Raw genomic sequence first — 22111 nt, 5'->3', positions numbered from 1 at the left:
CCGCACTTTTGACAACCCTGGCCTACTGATGCGTATATAATTATGTGATACTACTTATGGATTAGGTTTAGCACTGTATGGTGGTATCAAGGCTTTGGAAATTCATAACAACTGGACTGTTCAGGTCGTCTTTAAGACATTTAGCCTCTCATCTGAGCAGATTCCTTGATTCAAGGACTTTCTATATGACAGTTTTAGCCTGAGGTATTGGTGTAGGACTCAATGGTTTATCCTCTAACTTAGTGGCATGCCACAACAAGACTGAGAATACAATGACCTAGAGAATTGAGAATATTTACAAGCATTGTTCGGTGGTTCCACAGCTTTGGCAAAGATAGAGGTGAAAGTGACTCACTGCGAGCTTGGGGATGACAAAACTCACGACTCACGCTGTTCACATCTCTGCTAAGCGGACAACAAACATAGTCAATGTCACGATGCGGACCAATTGTAGAAGGAAGCAAGTGGTGACCTCATCGCTCTGGCAATTACAATGACAACAAACATGGGCATACAAAAGTAAGCAAATAGCATCTGGATTCTGTTTATTATCAAGTAGGGATACAAATAAAAGACAGGCGTTAAAAACAAACACAAAAAAAAAACGCTAAAATAAGTTAGAGGGAAAAATCTGGTGGTTTAAATAAATCCCAAACCTGGAAAAGTCTGTTTCTGCTGTCTGAAAATTGTGATTTTACTTTTCAAATGCATTATTTCCTCATTTCTGGAGGCACTGTACTTTGATGCATTTTCCTTTGTATCCAGACATGAAATGTTCAAATTTGTGTGTACATTTCAAAAGATGGGTCTTTTTAAGTGCAATGAATAAGCCAATAGCTTTAGGCTTTTAATGTTTGGTTAATCCGGTTTTCCTGTGTGTTTCGACGAAGAAGAGCTTACGGTTGCCCTTGTTGCCTGCAAAGAGACAGCTAAAAACAGACGTGTTTCGCATAGGCAAGCACGAAATGTCGCCTACTGCAGACACACACTCAAGTAACTTAATCAGCAGAACAGACAATGTTGGAAGTCACCACTGTTTGCCACAAACAACTTCTCTAAGAGCCATCTGCGAGGACAACGTCTTTATCAGCTGGGTACGGGGCTGGTGTCCAGTCCGCCTCCTCTGTAAACGCTTGGATTTGAGACACCGACTTGTCCTGTAAAGACTGCTTCAGTTTGTCTTCTGTCAGCGTCAGCCGATGTTCCAAGATGGAGACTGTCTGCATGGGGAAGAGCGACAGAATGAGAAGAGAAGATGGGAAAGGAAGATCAGGGGAAGAAGGATGGCCTGTTTGACACGGATGTGCAGCATCAGCTTGATACTAACGACCACATAATAGATGTTATTGTACGTCTGAATGAGGCAGTGTGTGTATGACACAAAACTATGTTGTCGAGGAAAAGTCTCATTCAGAGTATAAACCTAGAAGATGACATTGATGCTCTGGATTCTATAATACGCAAGGGTAGTTACTGTACAGCTTGTCAAGCAGTACATATGAACTATCTACTAAAAATGAGTCAACATGACTAAATATAGCAACACAAGTAAGTACACCTCAGAGTGAACATTTCTGAAACGTGCCCTCAGTGTGAAAATATAGTGATAGCTTTGTTATGTAGCACTGTTTTTATTCTAAAAGACATGGCATTGAGCAGAGCTCTCCCGTCCAAAAATGCAAAACCCAGTAAATCAATTTTGGTCAAAACTGAGCTGATGATAATTTTGGAGTTCCTAGGTGATATGCTTTACATTAGTGTATGCGATATTGTAATTTGTTCCGTAAGTAAGCTGTTACGCGCGTGGCAGGACCTAGCAACTACCACATAACCGCGTAGATACAACACAAAAACCTAGTATCTCAAGGGACCAATCGGAGCTTCTTTGTCATTCGCCTTATTGTCTTTAATGAGACATTTGCACGAATGGGGGCCGACGGTCAACCTGATTATGTGATATTATGGCACGAGGGGATATTTGGAAGATTGGCCCAGGACGTTGCAAGCACCTTCATTAAATGTATTGTTCTTGATTCTTCCCCTTGCATACTCTTTTGAGCAAATAACTGTGGAGGTCAAAATAAAAACTGGACGCTGTACACGGCTCTTGCCCAATGTGCAAATGCAGAATGGGGCCCACCCGAGATTGTGATCAAATATCTGGAGAAAGGGCACACGTTCATGAGAGCAGATTCAATCCATGGCTCAATCGGCAAGAAAATGAAAGCTCAAGAAAACATCTATACGTTTGATGACTTTGTAAGACAGCATCTAGATGGATTGGTTTTCCTTTGTTTTCTCAAAATCAGCTAGAAGTGAGGTACTAGGTTTTGCCTTTGGACGGGAGAGCTGCAAAGGCTGATACTGGAATCACCTTCCACACCTCCATGACGACTAGTGAATGTTATACACCTTGTGCTTCTCCACCTTCTTTCCTCCCGCTTGAGGATGCCCCACAGGAAATCAATTGGGTTCAAGTCATAGCCGCCAACATTTGGCGTTTGCAATCCAGTAGATCTCCCGACACCAAGGTGAGTGACTGACCACACTGTTAATGGGTGGATTTATTTTTTTCTAACGCATTACAATGCCTAAAATTCCGCTATGGAATGAAATTATTGCCAACACCACTAATCATATTTCTGACAGAAACTTGACAGTTTTAAAAATAATATGCACTTGTAATGCACCCTTATCAATTTAATAATCTGATTGCATATGGGAGTTTTAGAATTCAGTTTATACTTGCTTTATAAATACATGCATCCATGTTGTAATAAAAACAAAACAGTTAACATTTTTTAAAACATTAAAATATAAAAAGGAAATCAGGATATTTAACTCTAGCTTTAAGGAGTATTTAACTGAATGCCTACCGCCCAAATGCCGCTAAGATAGGCTCCAGCGCCCCCCGCGACCCCGAAAAAGGGACAAGCGGTAGAAAATGGATGGATGGATGGGTATCCAGAAAGCTAAGGACCAGGACCCATGATATGTACCTTAAAGTGGTCATATTATAAAAAAAAATTTACATTTAAAGCACTTCCTTGTGGTCTACATAACATGTAGCAATAATGTTGGTTCTTTGGTCAAAATGTTGCATAGATTGTGTTTTACAGACCATTTTCAATACCGCTTATTGACCGTCTCTTCAGGATGTTCCGTTATTTTGAGTGGTCTTATTTAGGTGCGTCCACTTCGACTGTGTCTTCTCCCTGACAGCCATGTTGGTAGTTTTTAGCTCCAAATTTCCAAGCAAACCAACAAATACACTTTAGTACCATTAGGCTTTTATTTTCAAAGATATTTTTTTTCCCTTGTTAGTTTCAAAAGTTACTGCAGTAAAAAATGTCTGTTATTTTGGTCTTCCGTCATTTAATTTTTCCTCAGCTGCAAATTCTGTATTTTATGTCGACTAAAACTAGAAGACATGTAGGACAAGGGAACAATGAGAGCTAATTGCAAAAAGCTAGACATTATAATAACGATCCCAAATTGACATCTAGGGAATCATAATTACAACAACGGTTCTGTAAAAATTGTCTAAAAGAAGGCAGACAATGACTCTAAATCTCTCACTTGTGTTGCCTGGTGACGAACACAGTGCGGCATGTAAGATGGCAAATTTTGGTAAAGTGAACAAAAGACAATGTCGAAGTGTCTTGCATGGTCTTGTGCTTTTAGTTGGGAATGCATTAAAAAAATATATTCTTCTGTCTGCTCCCTTTATTTAAAATTTTACTGTTATACAACCATTACAAGATTGCACCATGGTTTAAAACTGTCAAATGTTTTGTAGCCATTCTTAACACAGCATGTCAACCATGCTGGTCGGGATAAATTTGTTGCCAGTTGCAGACCTAAGTGCTATATTTTTCGACCGTTTTATAGGTAATGGGGCGTTCACGTTCACACATTGCCAGTTTAGGATGGTGATTCATGCATGGTGTTTTTCAAACCGATGTGAACAGTGTCTCAAGTCTCAAAAATGGCACAAAGACTCTTTCAATATGTTTTGAACACAGCACCAACACAGATTGGCTCGGTAGAATCAGGGACCTCTCCAATTCTACTCCACATCAACAGCAATACCACCATGTTGCTCCTTGATGAGGCGTTGATCCTTCCGTGTTTATCACCCCCACCTCTGTGTCGTTACTGTGTTCACATTGTGAAGGTCTTGCAGGAAAATGTGACTGGCGGATTGTGGCAGTGGTAACACAATATTATTCTTGTTCTTGTAGTGCAAACACGGTGGCTGCTGTTCTTTAGACGGCAAAAGGCGTTTTGAAAATGGCCCATTTTGAACCGGTAATACCGCCACGAAATGTTTTTAAATGTTTATTCTTTATAAACACTCTCAGGGATCATGACAGATGAGTGATGAGTGACCAGGTTTTGTGTTCAGTACCAACATGGTCTAGGGTGGAGCAAAGCGAATTGTCAAACCGTCCTTTAAATCGACAATGTGTGAACAACCCCTAAATTCTTATCAAGATTCAACATAGCCATTTGTATTACGAAAGACCATGTTCAAAGGACATATTAAGTTGTACTGAATTGTGCAATATATCGGCTTATTTTTCATCAATTTGTATCAACTGAAACCATTAGGGGGAAACCTTAAATACTGTCAGTACCAATTAAATTATGAGCGCTTAGGAAAGATTATGCATCAGATCATATATCATTTAACCACCTCCCACCCGCACACGTACACACACAACTGAACCAAATTAAACGAAAGACAACACTAAGGGTCTTTGACTATGCCAGTCTAGGCATAAAGAAAAAGCGAAATTGACTTAAGTCATTATGCAACTGTCCTGAAATGAATACATCAGAACCATGACATAATCAGAGTGTAATCAGATTTTTTGCTCTGTGATTTTTGGTTTGATATTCCACTGAGCTTTTGTCAGACTTTTCTGCAATATGCAGCAATGAGATGAGATGATAGAAATATTGTGTTAGTCTACCACGTTCTGTCACCTTATTGTTTTATCGGTTTTATTTTGTCCTTACTCGTATTTCTGTTTCAGACACTGCAGGTTTTGGTCACATCATCACACCTGCTTCGTATCCGCAATCATATTTATTGATAAGCTCAATAGATTTTGACATACATTGCTCAACATTCATCATCTCGTCATATAATGCCCTATTATTTTCTTCATATTTTCTTGTACCATGAATTGATTAACGTGGACCCCCGACTTAAACAAGTTGGAAAACGTATTCGGATGTTACCATTTAGTGGTTAATTGTAAGGAATATGTACTGTACTGTGCAATATACTAATAAAAGCCTCAATCAATCAATTCTTTGTGTGTTCTCCAAGAGTTTAGTGTATTATAATCCTTGTCTGTCTTGTTGCAAGCGGTCTAAAGCTACTAGCCTTTGCTAGTTTTTACTCACTTAAAGGTTTTCCTGCCAGTTTGTTGTATATGGGACCTACTTTCTTTGTTTTTATGGTGTTGTATTTGTGTTTCTTTATTACACTTTTGACGTAATTATGTACGTATGTAACACACGCAAGCACATCCGCTTCGGGTGTTGTTAGTATATGATTGCATTTTGGATAGTTAGTAGGGCTGCGAATCTTTGGGTGTCCCACGATTCGATTCAATATCGATTCTTGGGGTCGCAATTAGATTATGTATCGATTTTTTCGATTCAACGTGATTCTCGATTCAAATACGATATTTTTCCGATTTAAAACGATTCTCTATTCATTCAATACATAGGATTTCAGCAGGATTTACCCCAGTCTGCTGACATGCTAGCAGAGTAGTAGATTTTTTTTAAAAAGCTTTTATAATCGTATAGGACAAAGTTTTATCAACTGATTGCAATAATGTATTTTTTTTTAACTATTAAATGAACCAAAAATATGACTTATTTTATCTTTGTGAAAACATTGGACACAGTGTGTTGTCAAGCTTATGAGATGCGATGCAAGTGTAATCCACTGTGACACTATTGTTCTTTTTTTTCTTTTTTTTTTTTAATGTCTAATGATAATGTCAATGAGGGATTTTTAATCACTGCTATGCTGAAATTATAACTAATATTGACATTGTTGTTGATATAATTCATTCATTTTTGTTTCACTACTTTTGGTTTGTTCTGTGTTGTGTTTGTGTCTCCTTTCAATTGCTCTGTTTATTGCAGTTCTGAGTGTTGCTGGGTCAGGTTTGGTTTTGGAATTGGATTGCATTGTTATGGTATTGCTGTGTATTGTTTTGTTGGATTGATAAAAAAAATTAAAAATAAATAAATACATAAAAAAAAAGATAAAAAAAAAAAAAGAGAATCGATTCTGTATCGCACGTTAGAATCGCGATTCGTATTCGAATCGATTTTTTCCCACACCCCTAATAGTTAGTGTTAGCTGTCATTGAATGTACCGTATTTTTCGCATAAGGCGCACTTAAAATCCTTTCATTTTCTCAAAAATCGACAGTGCTCCTAATAACTCAATACGCCTGATGTACAGAATAATTCTGGTTGTGCTTACCGACCTCAAAATTATTTTATTTGGTACATGGTGTAATGATAAGTGTGACCAGTAGATGGCAGTCACACATAACAGTTACGTGTAGACTGCAATTTGATGCCAGTAAACAGCACCAAAACATTAAATGTTCCATTGAGAATATAGAACACCACACACGCTGCGCTCAAAAAAATGTCAAAATGTTTTAGTACGACTTTGGTAAGCTATGAAGCCGCACCGCTTGATGGATCTGCGTGTTGTGGCTACTGTAGTCAGACATACTGTGCTTTAACATATGAGTATTATTATGGTGTCTGTGTATAAGGACCGCAAAATGGCACCTATTAGTATACATTATATGGCTTTCTGTTTTGCAATAATAGGCAAAAACTACTTTTTTTACCTTCTGGTACCTGCTGATGTGTATTTGGGATCTGCAAAAGTCCTGAAAATGTGCGTGTGTCCGCCATTGTAGTTCGTGCCGACTAGTTCCTTATTTTTCTCTATCTTCTTGTTACAGGATATTCATTCCCCGCTATTGTCATTTCTAATATAAAGTAACGTTAAGTTCTAACTTATATATGTCAGTAGACTCGCTATAAAAGCGCTAAAAACTACCGGCCGGTTTACATTATTCACCCAAAGAACTTTAGTTATTGGACGGTTTTTCACCGAACACATTTCTGGCATCGTCGTTGCAGTAGTGAGCCTCGGATGAGGAGATGCTGCTCCGTTATTGATTTAAGTGAAGCCTGAATGTTAATAAAACAGTTAGCGCCATCTTTTGACACTTCTTCCACTCCCGTCTTTGCACGCTACACTGGTAGAACAAAATGATAGGGAGAAGACGCTGTTGAAGGCGAGCCCCGTAAATAAAACTGCCCACTAAACGGCGCATCCTGAAGCGACTGTCAGAAGGAGACTTGAAGATGATCTGTAAAACAAAATCCATGCAACATTTTGACCAAAAAACCACCATTACATGTTATGTATACCACAAGTAGGGGTTTTACATTTAGAAAAAAAATCATAATATGACCCCTTTAATGCACCTCTTGTATAAAAATAGACCTGAATAGATCCTCTCACCGGCAGTGCGCCTTTTAATCCGGTGCGTCCTATCGTCTGAAAAATCGGGATGTGCGTGTATGTGTTGATGTGACAGGATGAGTGACAGCCGGAAACACCAATTATGTTTTCCGGGCTGTAAAAAAAATTGTATTATGTAAGCCAGTTGCAAACAGCCCTTTAACACATGTGCAAATCATTGAACTCTGCCTGTATTTTGTCGTCTAACATATCAGTTGTGTCATAAGAGGCCTATTCTTTAGGTTCATCATACATACACACAAGACATCTCCTGCTATTTCATCCAACCAAGTCGAGCAAAAAGGCTCGTATATCCTTACTCTCCCTGCCTCTGTTCTCTAAATCAATAATACCCTGTTTATCTTACCAACCTGATATGGCCCCAATCCTCAGTCCTGCTAATGTAGTTTGCGTGCGTGTGTGTGGTTGTGAAAGTGTCCTCAGGCGACAGCCACACGATACTGGCCTATAGTTTTCCCCTGGAAGGAACCAAAGATGTTTGCTCCTAAAACAGAGCCAGGAGTTTTGTTTTTTTACTCTTGAATGCACACCGCCTTCAGCCTTACTGGATCTTTGTTACACCAAATGTGTCATCACTTTGGTATGGCCCAATGACAGACCATCAAGTCAAATGTTTGAAGGGAAATCACTTATCAAAAGAGCCTCCAAGGGGCCATAACAGAGGATTGTTTTTAAATGTCCCTAATTTTACTATTAAAAAGTCTCAGAGGTTCTACAGTAGTGTACAAGAACAGTATTGTACAAAACGTTAACATTGATACTGAAATTAGCTTAAAAAAAAAAAAAAAAAAAGGGGGCCTTTGTGTGTCTGTTGCTTTAATGCCTGTCTGTAGCTTCAAAACTCAACACTATGGGAACGAGAACCCTTGGAAAGGTTTCACGGACGCATCACATTTGCTTTTCCCTTAACGATAACAACATTATTACTCATGGCAAACTACTGTGGGACAAAACGATGATCCAGCACCTTATTTATTTCAGCCTGAATATAAGGAGAATGATAAACAAATCCAACTTTAGTGAGACACTAAGCATCATGCAGCACTATTGCTAAGTGCTAAACAAGAAATACAAACTATGAACATAATAAAACAGTCCTTTACTGTAGAACGTCTGCTCTAACTAGGATGCCAAATGATGGAATGTTTATATCTTCTCGTTTGGATAAAAAACTAATCATAATCCTCGTAAAGGTTTAAAACAAAAACAAAAATAAGAATGCCGCAAACAAGCGTCTTTTTGTGTCTCTGTCGACATCTACGGGCATAAGTTGGATGTCAAAGTTTAGCAACTTCTTAGTTTATTGCCACATCCTTCTACTATCCAGTTGAAAGGCATTATTTATAATCTAAACATAACTTTCACCGGGTTGGGGAGGAGACCCTGCCCCAAGTGGAGGAGTTCAAGTACCTAGGAGTCTTGTTCACGAGCGGGGGAAGAGAGGATTGTGAGATCGACAGGCGGATCGGTGCGGCGTCTTCAGTAATGCGGACGTTGTACCGATCCGTTGAGGTGAAGAAGGAGCTGAGCCGGAAGGCAAAGCTCTCAATTTACCGGTCAATCTACATTCCCATCCTCAGCTATGGTCATGAGCTTTGGGTCATGACCGAAAGGATAAGATCACGGTTGCAAGCGGCCGAAATGAGTTTCCTCCGCCGTGTGGCGGGGCTCTCCCTTAGAGATAGGGTGAGAAGCTCTGCCATCCGGGAGGATCTCGAAGTAAAGCCTCTGCTCCTCCACATCGAGAGATGCCAGATGAGGTGGTTCGGGCATCTGGTCAGATGCCACCTGAACGCGAGGGAGGTGTTTAGGGCACGTCCAACCGGTAGGAGGCCACGGGGAAGTCCCAGGACACGTTGGGAAGACTATGTCTCCCGGCTGGCCTGGGAACGCCTCGGGATCCCCCGGGAAGAGGTAAGTCTGGGCTTCCCTGCTTAGGCTGCTGCCCCTGCGACCCGACCTCGGATAAGCGGAAAGAAGATGGATGGATGGATGGAACTTTCACCAGCTCAGAGGCAGTGCAGAAGCTCACCGTCTCACAGCTAGTCAGCTCTCTGTGATCATGGCGCCTCTAAATATAGTTTGCCTGCGTTAGCACGTATAATAACAATATTACTAATAATTGGCTAATATTCAGGTTATGAGATGTAAATTGTTGGCAGTTTTGGGATGTTTTTAGGAGGGCTTTATGGGCGGAATAGTGTACGGTACTCCCATTAGCTGCATTGTTAGCCACCTCGTACTGGCCATATTTTAGGAATTATAATTTTTTCAAATTAAAGTTAAAAGTTACATTTAAGTACCAATGATTGTCATACACACACAAGGTGTGTTGAAATGTGTCCTCTGCATTTGACCCATCCCCTTGTTCCCCTCCTGGGAGGTGAGAGGAGCAGTGGGCAGCAGCGTTGGCCACGCCCGGGAATAATTTTGGGTGATTTAACCCCCAATTCCAACCCTTGATGCTGAGTGACAAGCAGCGAGGTAATGGGTCCCATTTTTATAGTTTTTGGTAGGACTCGGCCGGGGTTTGAACTCACAACCTACCGATCTCAGGGCGGAAACTAACCACTAGGCCACTGAGTGGTTATTTGCATAAAAAAACAGTACAACGTGTGTCCTTTTCTCACAAAGGGATTGTGAATGATTCCCAAAAATGACTAAAAAAGTCCACTTCCTCTTTAACTACGAATAGGGATAAGACAGGGACCCGGGAGCTAGTCGAGAGCAGACAAGTTAAAAAAAAAAACAGCCAAGACAGCAAAATGTGCCTTTGGAAGCCTCTGTCGTTTGCTGAATAATTAATCCGCCTCCCTCAGATTCCTTGACTGTGAGAGTTTCAGGGAGCTGAATGCTGAAGCAAGGAAATATGAATTGGCATCTATGCTTTCGCTTGCTAGGTAGCTGGGTTATTGTATTTTCAAAGCCACCATATCTTTTTAGTAACCCTTATTTGTGTCAAAGATTGCAGGCATCCAGACTTTCAGGGAGCAAGTATTAGGGAGAAAATGTGAATGGGTGACAAAGCGTGTCCCAGCCTGCATCTGGCTGCATTTTTTTTTTCTGAATCCTATGCAGGTTTCTACACATGTCTGCCCATATGTTTTACTTCAAGGAGTCTCTGTGGCATGTTCTCATTCAACGCCCAGTTGACATTTGTGCGACCATTTTGTGTCTGCCTTTTATTTGTGTGGCTTTTTTTCCCCCCATATGGTGCTTTTTATTTGGTCTTCCTTACCATGTTTCATTAGTCTCTGTCTTCTTTAAAAGGTTTACATGGAAGTGTAAGGAATATATTTCGGCTTGTACTCTCAGAGAAGCTGACGGGAACAACACATGGGAAGAACAAAGTAATCCTGACATAAAAGATTGGTGAAAAGACAGGAAAAGCGTTCTTGAAACACCTTCTCAGAATAATTATTCATTAATCGAATATGTATAAAACAACACCAAGAGCTTACAATGCACTCAGTATATGTTTGTCCATGTTGTGTGTATGTGATTGGTTGGTATATAAGATTAGTCAGAATCAGTTATATATTCCATGGAATCGCTTATGTAATCATTTTTTGTTTTCGGAGCGGCTGAAAGCATCTCTGGCCTGCAAGTTGAAAAGTAAAAAGGAAGCTTTTGTTCTCAAAGTGTGCGAGTGGGTGGCAAGCTGAAGTTAAAGGGGCAGTTTGCAACATTTACACAGATGCCTAGAGGGCGCTAATTTACCAATGTATTTTAAGCGAAGTGAAGTATATTTATATAGCGATTTTTCTCTAGAGACTCAAAGCATTATTTACTGACGGCTGGCTGAACTAAGACAAAACTGAAATGATTGTCTGTGGCCCACGAAAGCAAAGATAAACTGAAACCGAGTAATAAGGTTAAAAATGCAGGGGTAATAATGGATTCAGTCTTGAACTTTAACAGCCAAATTAAATCATATCAGCAGCTTTTCACCACTTGAAAAACATTGCCAAAACCAAAGTAATAATGTTCAAAACAAATTTACAAAGGCTAATCCATGTCTTTGCCTCCAGTAGGTTAGACTACTGGAATTACCTTCTCAATGGGCTCTCTAAACAACCTGTAAAGCAGCTGCAGTACATCTAGAAAGCTGCAGCTCGAGTCCTCACTAGAACCAGGGAATATGACTATATTAATCTAGCGCTTAGGCCCCTGCACTAGCTTCCTGTTACTCAGAGAGTAATCTTTAAAATAGCTCTGCTCGTGTACAATTGTTTTCATGGTCGTGTGATAAAGTACATCTCTGACATGTTAGAACCATATGAACCATCTTGGGCTCCGAAAACCACAGGGAGTAGTCCCCTGCTGGTGCCCAGAGTCACGATGAAACATGGTGAGACTGTGATTCAATTTCTTGCTCCTAAAATCTGTAATAGTCTCTTAAAAGATTTTGACAACATTCGCAATGTTCAAATCCAGGCCAAAACACTCTTATTTAATTGTGCATATGACAGCTGAGAGTTTTTTATTACAAACTTTGATTTAAATTTGCATTGTTTTTATGATGGTTTTATTCTACGATCGAGAATTTGAATTATGATTATTTTTTTGTAAATCACTTTGAATTACCATGTGTAGTAATTGTGCTATACATATAAACTTGCCTTGCCTTACCTTTATTCCTCCCTATTACGGCTTTAGGACATAACTAAATTCGCATGTAACACGCTTGGATTTTGTTAGCTAATGATAGCGATTTAGATGGATGGTGTTACACTGCAAAAACTGAAATCTAAGTAAGATTAAATATCTCAAATAAGGGTGGTATTTGCTTAAATTGTGTCTGATGAGACGATTCTTCTCACTAAGCGGATTTCATGTGAGAGTGTTTTACTTGTTTTAAGTGTTTTGGTCCTAAATTATCTCAGTAAGATATTACAGCTTGTTGCTGAGATTTTATGACCTATTTTGAGTAAAATATGCTTGAAACTAGAATATTAAGTTTTGCAAAGCTGTGTCATCAACACTCACAACTGCTTTTTCAAAGAAATAATTTCTTATTTCAAGCATAAAATAAAAAAAATTATGACTTTGACAAAATTGTGTCACATAATTAAAACAGATGACAGCCAAATAGACAGGAATATTTTTCAACATACTGAGAAAAAAGGTCTCATGTTTTTTTTTTCTATCAAGAAAAGTGCACTTGTCATTAGTGAGAACATACTTATTTTAAGGTATTTTGGGGTTAGCTAATTTTACTTGTTTCAGAAAGTCTTGACAAGCCAAATTTTCTTGTTCTATTGGCAGATAATTTGCTTAGTTCAAGTAAAATACCCCTAATTTTTGTATTGTTTTTCCTTGTTTTTGAACACTGACTTTTTGCAGTGTAGCTGTCATTGATTGTAGATTTAATGATAACAACATTACTGCAAATTGTTTGTTGCTTCCCTTGGACTGTTTTTGTGAGCACGGATGTATGTGTTGCCAAGACAGGGTGAGTGACAGCTGTAAACACAACTTATTTTTGGGAGCTGGAATTTTTTTTTGTTGTCATCACGTAAACTCAGTAATTGTAAAGAATATAGACGGTTTTAAATCAAATGTGTTCTGTTACACCGCTAATGGTAACATAAGCTAGCCAGTGGTGTTTGTTACATTGTTTGCTTTGAAAAATGGAACTGTGAGCAAGTTGCAAACGACCCCTTAAAGTACTCACTGCCTGCTACCGAATAATGAACACGACATACGCCTTACCTGCGTGAGTATATTTAGTTGACCCATTATGCTTTCTAGTGTGTTGGTAAGACTCGAGGGAACACTTTCTTCATGGGTTACTTGGACGGAGGAGGAACTGCTGCTTGAGCAGACTGTTTTGGCTGGTTCAGGTGCCTAAAAAAACAATAGAAGAGGCAGAGGAAACAGTGAGTCAATGGTGAGTTGTGAGGTGTCCCACTCAACCTCAACTCCACACTTAAATAATAATAATAATAAATTTGATTTTCATAGCGCTTTTCTAGACACTCAAAGGTCTTATATTGTCCCACAAATGCAGAGAAACAATATCATTGGCAGCATTATTTTGAAACCAAATCAAGCATCAATATTTAAAGTTTTCCACTGATCTTTTTACCCACCTAATTTATATAACTAATAATAACCTCTGCATTTTGTAATAAACATTGACGCATTTTGTAATAACTTGTTCCATATTCCACAAGTTACAACAAAATGTGGGTGCTGCACTTTCTTGAAATAACAATTTGGTGCGTTGTGTAATAAACCGTGAACATGTATACCTTATTTTAGAAAAACTATAAGAAACACAAAACATTCAATCTTTATAATTATTTAAAAAAAAACATGTAGGATGTTTCTTTTAGGGGTGTAACGGTACACAAAAATGTCGGTTCGGTACGTACCTCAGTTTAGAGGTCACGGTTCGGCTCATTTTCCGTACAGTAAGAAAACAACAAAATATACATTTTTTCGTTATTTACTTACCAAACTTGTAAACAATGGCTATATCCTTTTAACATTGGGAACACTATAATAATTCTGCCCACGTTTATCAACATTAAACTGCCTCAAGTTGTTGCTCAGATTAAATAAAATGACAAAACTTTTCTTTCTTCTACATATAAGTGCAATATTAAACAGTTTCAAGTCAACTCATCATGCTTAATTTATTACAGCATTTGGGAAGCCTGTAGTTGATTTTTATCATGTAAATGTTATATTTGTATCAAAATGTGATAGCAGGGACCCTGCCATTCAAAACTAGGCTGCTACATTACTAATGATTAATGTGACTATAGCTGAAAAAATAGAACAATAGCAATGGGAGAGCCTATTCATCCCTGAACATCATGGAGTTCATGTAGGCTTAATGATGCAGTTACATTATTATATCCACTATCAGACTCTTCATTCAACATCAACAGAGATCAATCAACACAGAAAAAGGTAAAGTGAAATAACAGACAGACAGGGCTTTGTTGTCGTAACACACACACACATGCGCTCTGAATACGCACTGCTGATTGCGTGTAACCAATCAGATGGTTGTGTGGGTGGGACAATGCTGGGTGATGTGTACAGACAGAAACAGAGGCAGAACGGCGCGGAGCAGCTTGTTAAGACTTTAGCATAGGCGGCTACTTAATATGTTCGTGTGGAAACTCGTTCGGTACACCAACGAACCGGACCGAAACCCCAGTACCGAAACGGTTCAATACAAGTAGACGTACCGTTACACCACTAGTTTCTTTGGTCAAACATGAATCAAATATAACTATTGATTATAATGAAGAATGTGACTGCAAGGTAGGGACAAGTTATACTAATAAAATATTAGTGACAATAAAATTACCAGTGCACTAAACTTGCCATTTTAAAACATCGGTAATTAAAACTAAATAAACTAGATTAAATAAGTATTTATTACCATATGCAGTAAATAAAAAAGCAAATTAAATATATTTTAAATTATCCATTTATCCATCCATTTTCTACCGCTTGTCCCGTTCGGGGTATATTTTCTGTTTTTACTCAACATAAAAATAAATGTACAAAAATATACAATAACACTGTTAACATGTTTTACAGTCTGGGTGTGTTGATTAAGGCCAAAATCAGAACACCCATCATAATACATACCGGTTGATTGGGGACAAAGAGCATCGTGCCAAAATAGATTTCGTTATAATCATACAGTGCATCCGAAAAGTATTCACAGCAATTCACTTTTTCCACATCTTGTTATGTTACAGCCTAATCCAAAATGGAATTATTGTTTTTTCCTCTAAATTCTACAAAAAATTACATCATAATGACAATGTGACAAAGGGCTTCACGGTGGAAGAGGGGTTAGTGCATCTGCCTCACAATACGAAAGTCCTGCAGTCCTGGGTTCAATCCCAGGCTCGGGATCTTTCTGTGTGGAGTTTGCATGTTCTCCCCGTGAATGCGTGGGTTCCCTCCGGGTACTCCGGCTTCCTACCACTTCCAAAGACATGCACCTGGGGATAGGTTGATTGGCAACACTAAATTGGCCCTAGTGAGTGAATGTGAGTGTGAATGTTGTCTGTCTATCTGTGTTGGCCCTGCGATGAGGTGGCGACTTGTCCAGGGTGTGCACCGCCTTCCGACCGATTGTAGCTGATATAGGCGCCAGCGCCCCCCGCCACCCCAAAAGGGAATAAGCGGTAGAAAAATGGATGAAAAAAATGGATGGACAGTGTGAAAACGTTTTTTAGAGATATTTTTGCTAAATTAATAAAAATAAAAATCTTATAACCCCAAAGTACACAAGTATTCACAGCCTTTGCCATGAAAGTAAAATTGAGCTCAGGTGCATCCTGTTTCAACTGATCATCTTCAAAATGTTCCTACAGCTTATTTGGAGTCCACCTGCGGTAAATTCAGTTGATTGGTTATAAAGGCACACACACAAACCAAGAATGGAGTCGAAAGAATTGTATGTAGACCTTTGAGACAATCAAATCTGGGGATATATTTGCTGCCTTGAAGGTCCCAATGAGCACAGTGGCCTCCATTACGCGTAAGTGGAAGAAGTTTGGAACCACCAGGACTCTTCCCAGAGCTGGCTGCCCGTCTAAACTGAGCGATCGGGGAAGAAGGGCCCTCGTAAGAGAGGTGACCAAGAACCAGATGGTCACTCTGTCAGAGCTACAGCATTACTCTGTGGAGGGGCAGAACCTTCCAGAAGGACAACCATCTCTGCAGCAATCCACCAATCAGGCCTGTGTGGTAGAGTGGCCAGGCGGAATCCATTTCTTAGTAAAAAGTTTGCTAAAATGCAACTGAAATACTTGCAGACCACGAGTAAATAAAATGATCCAGTTTGATTGGACGAAGATTGAACTCTTGGGCGTGAATGCCAAGTGTCATATTTGAGGGAAATCAAGCACCGCTCATCACCAGGCCAATACCATCCCTATCGTGAAGCATGGTGGTGGCAGAATCATGCTGTGCGGATGTTTTTCAGCAGCTGGAAATGGGAGACTGAATGAATGAAAACGTGCTCTAAAAGACTCTTGAACTCAGATTTGGGCGGCAGTTTATCTTTCAGCATGGCAACGACCCTAAGCACACATCCGCTCACTTACGAGCAAGGGACACCTTATCCAGGATCTCTTCGCGGACCGCAAGCTTGACTTCCTCTGTGTAACTGAAACATGGCAACTTCCCAGACACTTTTCACAACTTAATGAATCCACTTCTCCTGGCTATGTTTAAATGTGTCGTCCTCGTGGGGAAGGCCGAGGAGAGGTCTTGCGGCAGTGGGCATCTCTTGCTAGACGTGGAAAGCCATTCCACTATCTGTGCCCACATTCACCTCATTTGAAGGCACTGTATTTATACTTCCTGGTCCCACTCCCACTATTGTTGCTTGTGAGTTCAAACCCCGGCCGAGTCATACCAAAGACTATAAAATGGGACCCATTACCTCCCTGCTTTGGACTCAGCATCAAGGGTTGGAATTGTTGGTTAAATCACCAAAAATGATTCCCGGGTGCGGCCACCGCTGCTGCCCACTGCTCCCCTCACCTCCCAGGGGGTGATCAAGGGTGATGGGTCAAATGCAGAGAATCATTTTGCCACACCTCGTGTGTGTGTGACAATCATTGGTACTTTAACTTTTCTGTCTACCGCCCACCCCCAGCCAGACAGTGACTTTTTATCTGATATGTGAATTTTACTCACCCACTTATCCACTCTTTCACCTTAAGGTATACTGCTGGGTGACTTCAACATACATATGGACAACTGCAACTTAGCTCTCGCCAAAAAATGTTCATCATGCTTGGAGAGTTATGGTTTTCATCAGTACATTAACTTCCCTACACACACTCAAGGACAGATCTGAACGTAATCTGTTGTTTTGGTATCACCCCCTCTAGCTGTTAAACTGATGAACTTCATGTATCTGACCATTTCCTCCTTTCATATACCGTCAGCCTCTCACTCAGCATAATCACATAGTACATGGCTTATAAAATTCCAGAATTCAAGGATATCAACATCAATAACCCTCTGTAACAATATTGAAAAAATAACTTCCCTGGACCATCTCTCCTCCCCCGATAAACTGGCAACACACTACATTAAAGAACTAAGCAGCATTTTTAAATTACCTTGCACATTGATTGATTGATTGATTGATAAAATCCCGGTCGGTCTCTTTCACCACAACTGCCCCTTGGTACACCCCCAAGCTCCAGAAATTAAAGACTGAATGTTGCCAGCTTGAGCGACTCCATAAAAAGACTTGTCTCACCATCCACAAGGAAAAGCACAAAACTTTACATTACAATGAATATCATCCAAACCAAATCACATTATTACTCCAGCCTAATCATTTCCAACGATGGCCACACCAAGACGCTCTTTTCATTATTTAAAAAAATGTTTTAACCTCAGGACTTCCCTCCCTCCCTCACACCTGTACTAAGCTGAAACCCGCAACTCCATAATGCTCTTTGTTACTGAAAAAAATCTAAATATTCACCAACAACTTTGCTCCACTTCTGTGCCTCTCTGCTTACCAGAACCTTCACCACAAAGTCAACCTTATTCTACTTTTGTACTCCCCACTCCATCAGAAATTTCAGACCTCATCAATAAATCCAAACCCTCCACATGTCAGTGAGATCACCGTCCCTCAAACCTGGTCAAATCATGCCTCTCCTCTGCTTCCCCTCATCACTACTATTATGAACTCACTTTGCACTGTCATTGTTCCGTAACTTTTTATAATAGTAGCCATCTCTCCCATTTGGAAGAAACCCAGTTCAGTTCCCAACAATTACAATAACCTCCGTCCCATTTCCAATGTAGATTTTATCTCAAAATTCATTGAAAAAACTTTTGCAGCCTAATTGCACCTCCACCTAACCCGGCACTCCCTCTATGAACCTTTCAGATTTGTTTTCACCCCCGAGAGTGCAGAAACTGACCTGTTAAAAATCACCAACGACCCCCTCAAAGCAGCTGATTCAGGACTTCTCTCCATCCTCATCCTCCTGGAGTGCACCCTTCAAAGTCATCTCTCATCCAATCCTTCTCAATAGACACTCATACTTTGGCATCATCAACACCCCCCTGGACTGGTCTTACTCTTACGTTACAGGCCACACTCATTTCATACAGCTTAAATCTTTCACATTTGATCATTTTACAGTCCCAACAGGTGTTCCAAAAGAATCTGTCGTGGGACCCCTTCTGTTCATCACTTACCTTCTCCCCCATGGCCATATCTTACATATATTTAACATGCACTGCTACGCTGATGACACCCAGCTCTACCTCTCCACCAAGGCCGATGCCACATTCACCCTCACCTCCAACTTATTTGAAATAAAATCCTGGTTCACCTCAAATTAAACAGTGATAAAACGAAAGTAATTCTCATCGGTACAAAAATCCACACCTACTAAAGTCAATAGTTTCTCCTTAACTATCGGCAACTCCCCAGTGATTCCATCCACTGAAGTTAAGAGTCAGGGTGTCATTTTGGATAGCACACCGTCATTCCACTCTTACATCAACAATATTACCCCCTCTGACTATTCCCTCTCCGCAATATTAACCAGCTCCGCCCCTCTCCTCTTCGCCTTGCTGCCTTCATCCTCGCTAACAGTCTGGTCACCTCTGCATCGATTACTGTAACTCCCTTCTCTTTGGCCTATCCAATAAGTCCCTTCACAAGCTCCAGTTGGTCCATAACTCTGCTGCCTGGATTATAACCAGCACCCTTTATTCCATCACATCACGCCCATCCTACAAAAACTTCACCAACTTCCAGTAAGGCAATTAATTAAATACAAAATCTTTCTTTAATACCTTTAAGGGCATCCACAACATCACCCCTTCATATTTGTCAGGCTATCTATCATTACTCTGACACACTCCCTCAGATCGTCCTCTTCCATACACCTTGCTGTGCCATCAACCTGCCTCGTCACCATGGGGAGCAGAGCTTTCAGTCACTCTGGTCTTAAACTCTGGAACTCTCTCCAACCTGACCTCTGCAATATTGACTCCCTTCATACAATACATCTATTGTAACATGTTGATTTTATACTTTGTTGTTATATCATAATCTTTTAATTATTTTATCTGTATATTGTAAAGTGTCCTTAGTTATTTTGAAATGTAATGTATTATTATTATAGCAGCCGAGATATCAAAGGAATGGCTTCAGGACGACTCTGTAAATGTCCTTGAGTGGTGCAGCCAGATTCTAGACATGAGTCCAATTGAACATTTCTGGAGAGATTCCCATCCAACTTGACTAAGCTTAAGAGGTGTTGCAAGAAGAATGAACAAACATGCCCAAAGATAGGTGTGCCAAGCTTGTGGCCTAGTAATACACACTTTAGGCTGTAATTGCTGCTAAAGGTACATTGACAAAGTATTGAGCAACACTGTGAATACTGGTGTACATGTGATTTCTCAGTTTTATTTTTAACAATTTTGCAAAAATTATGAATTTTCACATTGTTATTGCTGGGTAAGGTGTACAGAATTGTGTGGACAAAAAATATTTTTTCCATTCAGGAATAAGGCTGTAACATAACAAAATGTGGAAAAAGTGATGTCAATACTTTGCAAATGCACTGTATTCTATATGCTCCAAAAATATTTTCAGACTACAAATCAGCAAAGTCCTTAAACATGATTATTTTTTAAATTTGGTGTGAGTTTACAGTATGTACTCAATCTGTGTATAATGTTGCACAATTCCCCTAGAGGAAGTCTATGTTACTACACCACACACGTCTTAATTTTGACTGTATGTTTCTTTGAAAACGGTATCACATCTCATATTTAAAAAAAATCATTCAGAAAGTTGCGTCCTCTAAAGGGGGGTGTTTTGTCATGTTACCACAAAGTACTTAAGTAGGTATTAAGTGTTTTTGTAGTGGTACAAGACGAGCAGAGTCGAAAGTTTATGGCGACTGGGGTCAAATTGTCTTAATCTGTATTTTTAAAAAAGGCACAACAATTAAATCAAAAATACTTGTTTGCCAATTAGGGACCTTTTTTATTTTTTTCCACTTAGCAGGCTACTACAGTTTACATATCTTGTTCTCCATATGCTGCGCGCACTAAAATCGTAAAACCGTAAATCACGCTATACCACTAATTTTAGTAGCCAAAGTAATGCATTTACAAGTTTTTATGAATAATATACAATATATTAATAATAATTATAGCTGTATAAATAATCGATTTATAATCAAAGCGTAGCCCTCCAAATCGTAGTCATAATCGAAATGCCCAAACATTCCCATTCCAACACAATAAGTACATTTTCGTAGCTTTCCACGCTTTTTATTAGTAGATTCCATTTTTAATAGCCAATTCTGTGATTCCATTCAATCATAGGGCCCGTGATAAGTCCAAGCCACAGTTGACATTTATTTTGCCCCCCTCAGCTGTGTGTTTGGCACCAAGTTGGGTCAATCTGTTCATATCTATGATTCTGTTTACTACCCTAGGATAACCAGAAAAGGTCGACTCTGATTAGCTTTATTGCAGACATTTCCGTGTGTTTGATCAAGTTTATAAATGCTAACAGCTGATCACTGTGTTTGACCTGAAATTTCATACGATCATCGATCACAACTATCACAACTATGTATTGTCAATTTTAACGCAAGGTCAGGATCAGGATAATAACAGTGATTCGTTATTCCTTGAGATAACAGATTCACATGTTTTGTGTCTCTGAGCAAACTTTATATTTTTTTGAAACCACTCCACTGTTAAGATTTCCCTGTTGGGTCTCTTCATGTAGGTCACGATCGTCTCTGTAAACATCTACTAGTGTTTGCACAAAAGACTGAAGAGAAACAGGGATATGATATCAAACACAAAGAAGAAAACATCTGCCTGGGGCAAACAACCTACCAAGACAAAGAAATTAGCTTTCGCAGAAATATTATTTTGCACTAGATTACAACAGCTGCTTCAACCCCACTTAATATTGTGTGACTAGCACAATATTAAGTGTTTAAGTTTTTGTGATCACCACAGCCTACCCAAAACAGCTGAGGTGTTAAATCTATGTCTCTAGAAAGTTACTGAAGGGATGTCCTCATCTTCCCCTGCGTGGTGTTTATATGATGATGATGAAAAGTGTGGCCTAACATTATGTGGTCCATTATGCTTCGTGAGTGCTCAATCGGTTACTATCCGGCGAGACCCCTTGGCATATAATTCACATTATATGCATTAAATAGCAGTAAGATCATGTGACCTTCTGATTTATTACCGTTCTGTTTGTTTTCCATCTGTTCAAAGACTTCACAACTGTGTACTGTTTTAATCAGTCTCTTCTGAAATAAAAAAAAATAAAAAAGTTTTCTTTTTTGCTGAATAGTTCAAAACATCAACAAAATTGACTACCTGGGCAACGTTAGGAAGCAATAAAGCAAATTAAATTCCTAAATCTTAAGTTCAAACAATGAAGCACCATTTAACTAATCGGTGTACCCCGCCGAGTGCAGCCGA

The 22111-nt window shown here is 39.5% G+C and overlaps 1 protein-coding gene across 1 annotated transcript in view; it reads right to left on the bottom strand.

Annotated features, from left to right (window-relative positions):
• Positions 1 to 530: 530 nt before the first annotated feature.
• The window catches only part of LOC133543422 (POC1 centriolar protein homolog A-like), a 65635-nt gene continuing 44054 nt past the window's right edge, over positions 531 to 22111 (bottom strand). The window contains exons 10-11 of the mRNA XM_061887983.1: positions 13325 to 13459; positions 531 to 1220 (exon numbers count right to left, since the gene is read on the bottom strand). Of these exons, the coding sequence (XP_061743967.1) occupies positions 1056 to 1220; positions 13325 to 13459 (300 nt within the window). The 3' untranslated portion in view covers positions 531 to 1055. The remainder of the gene's footprint in view (positions 1221 to 13324; positions 13460 to 22111) is intronic.

Source organism: Nerophis ophidion, linkage group LG02, assembly GCF_033978795.1.
Source record: "Nerophis ophidion isolate RoL-2023_Sa linkage group LG02, RoL_Noph_v1.0, whole genome shotgun sequence".
NCBI lineage: Eukaryota > Metazoa > Chordata > Actinopteri > Syngnathiformes > Syngnathidae > Nerophis > Nerophis ophidion.
This window is presented reverse-complemented; position numbering and strand designations above follow the sequence as displayed.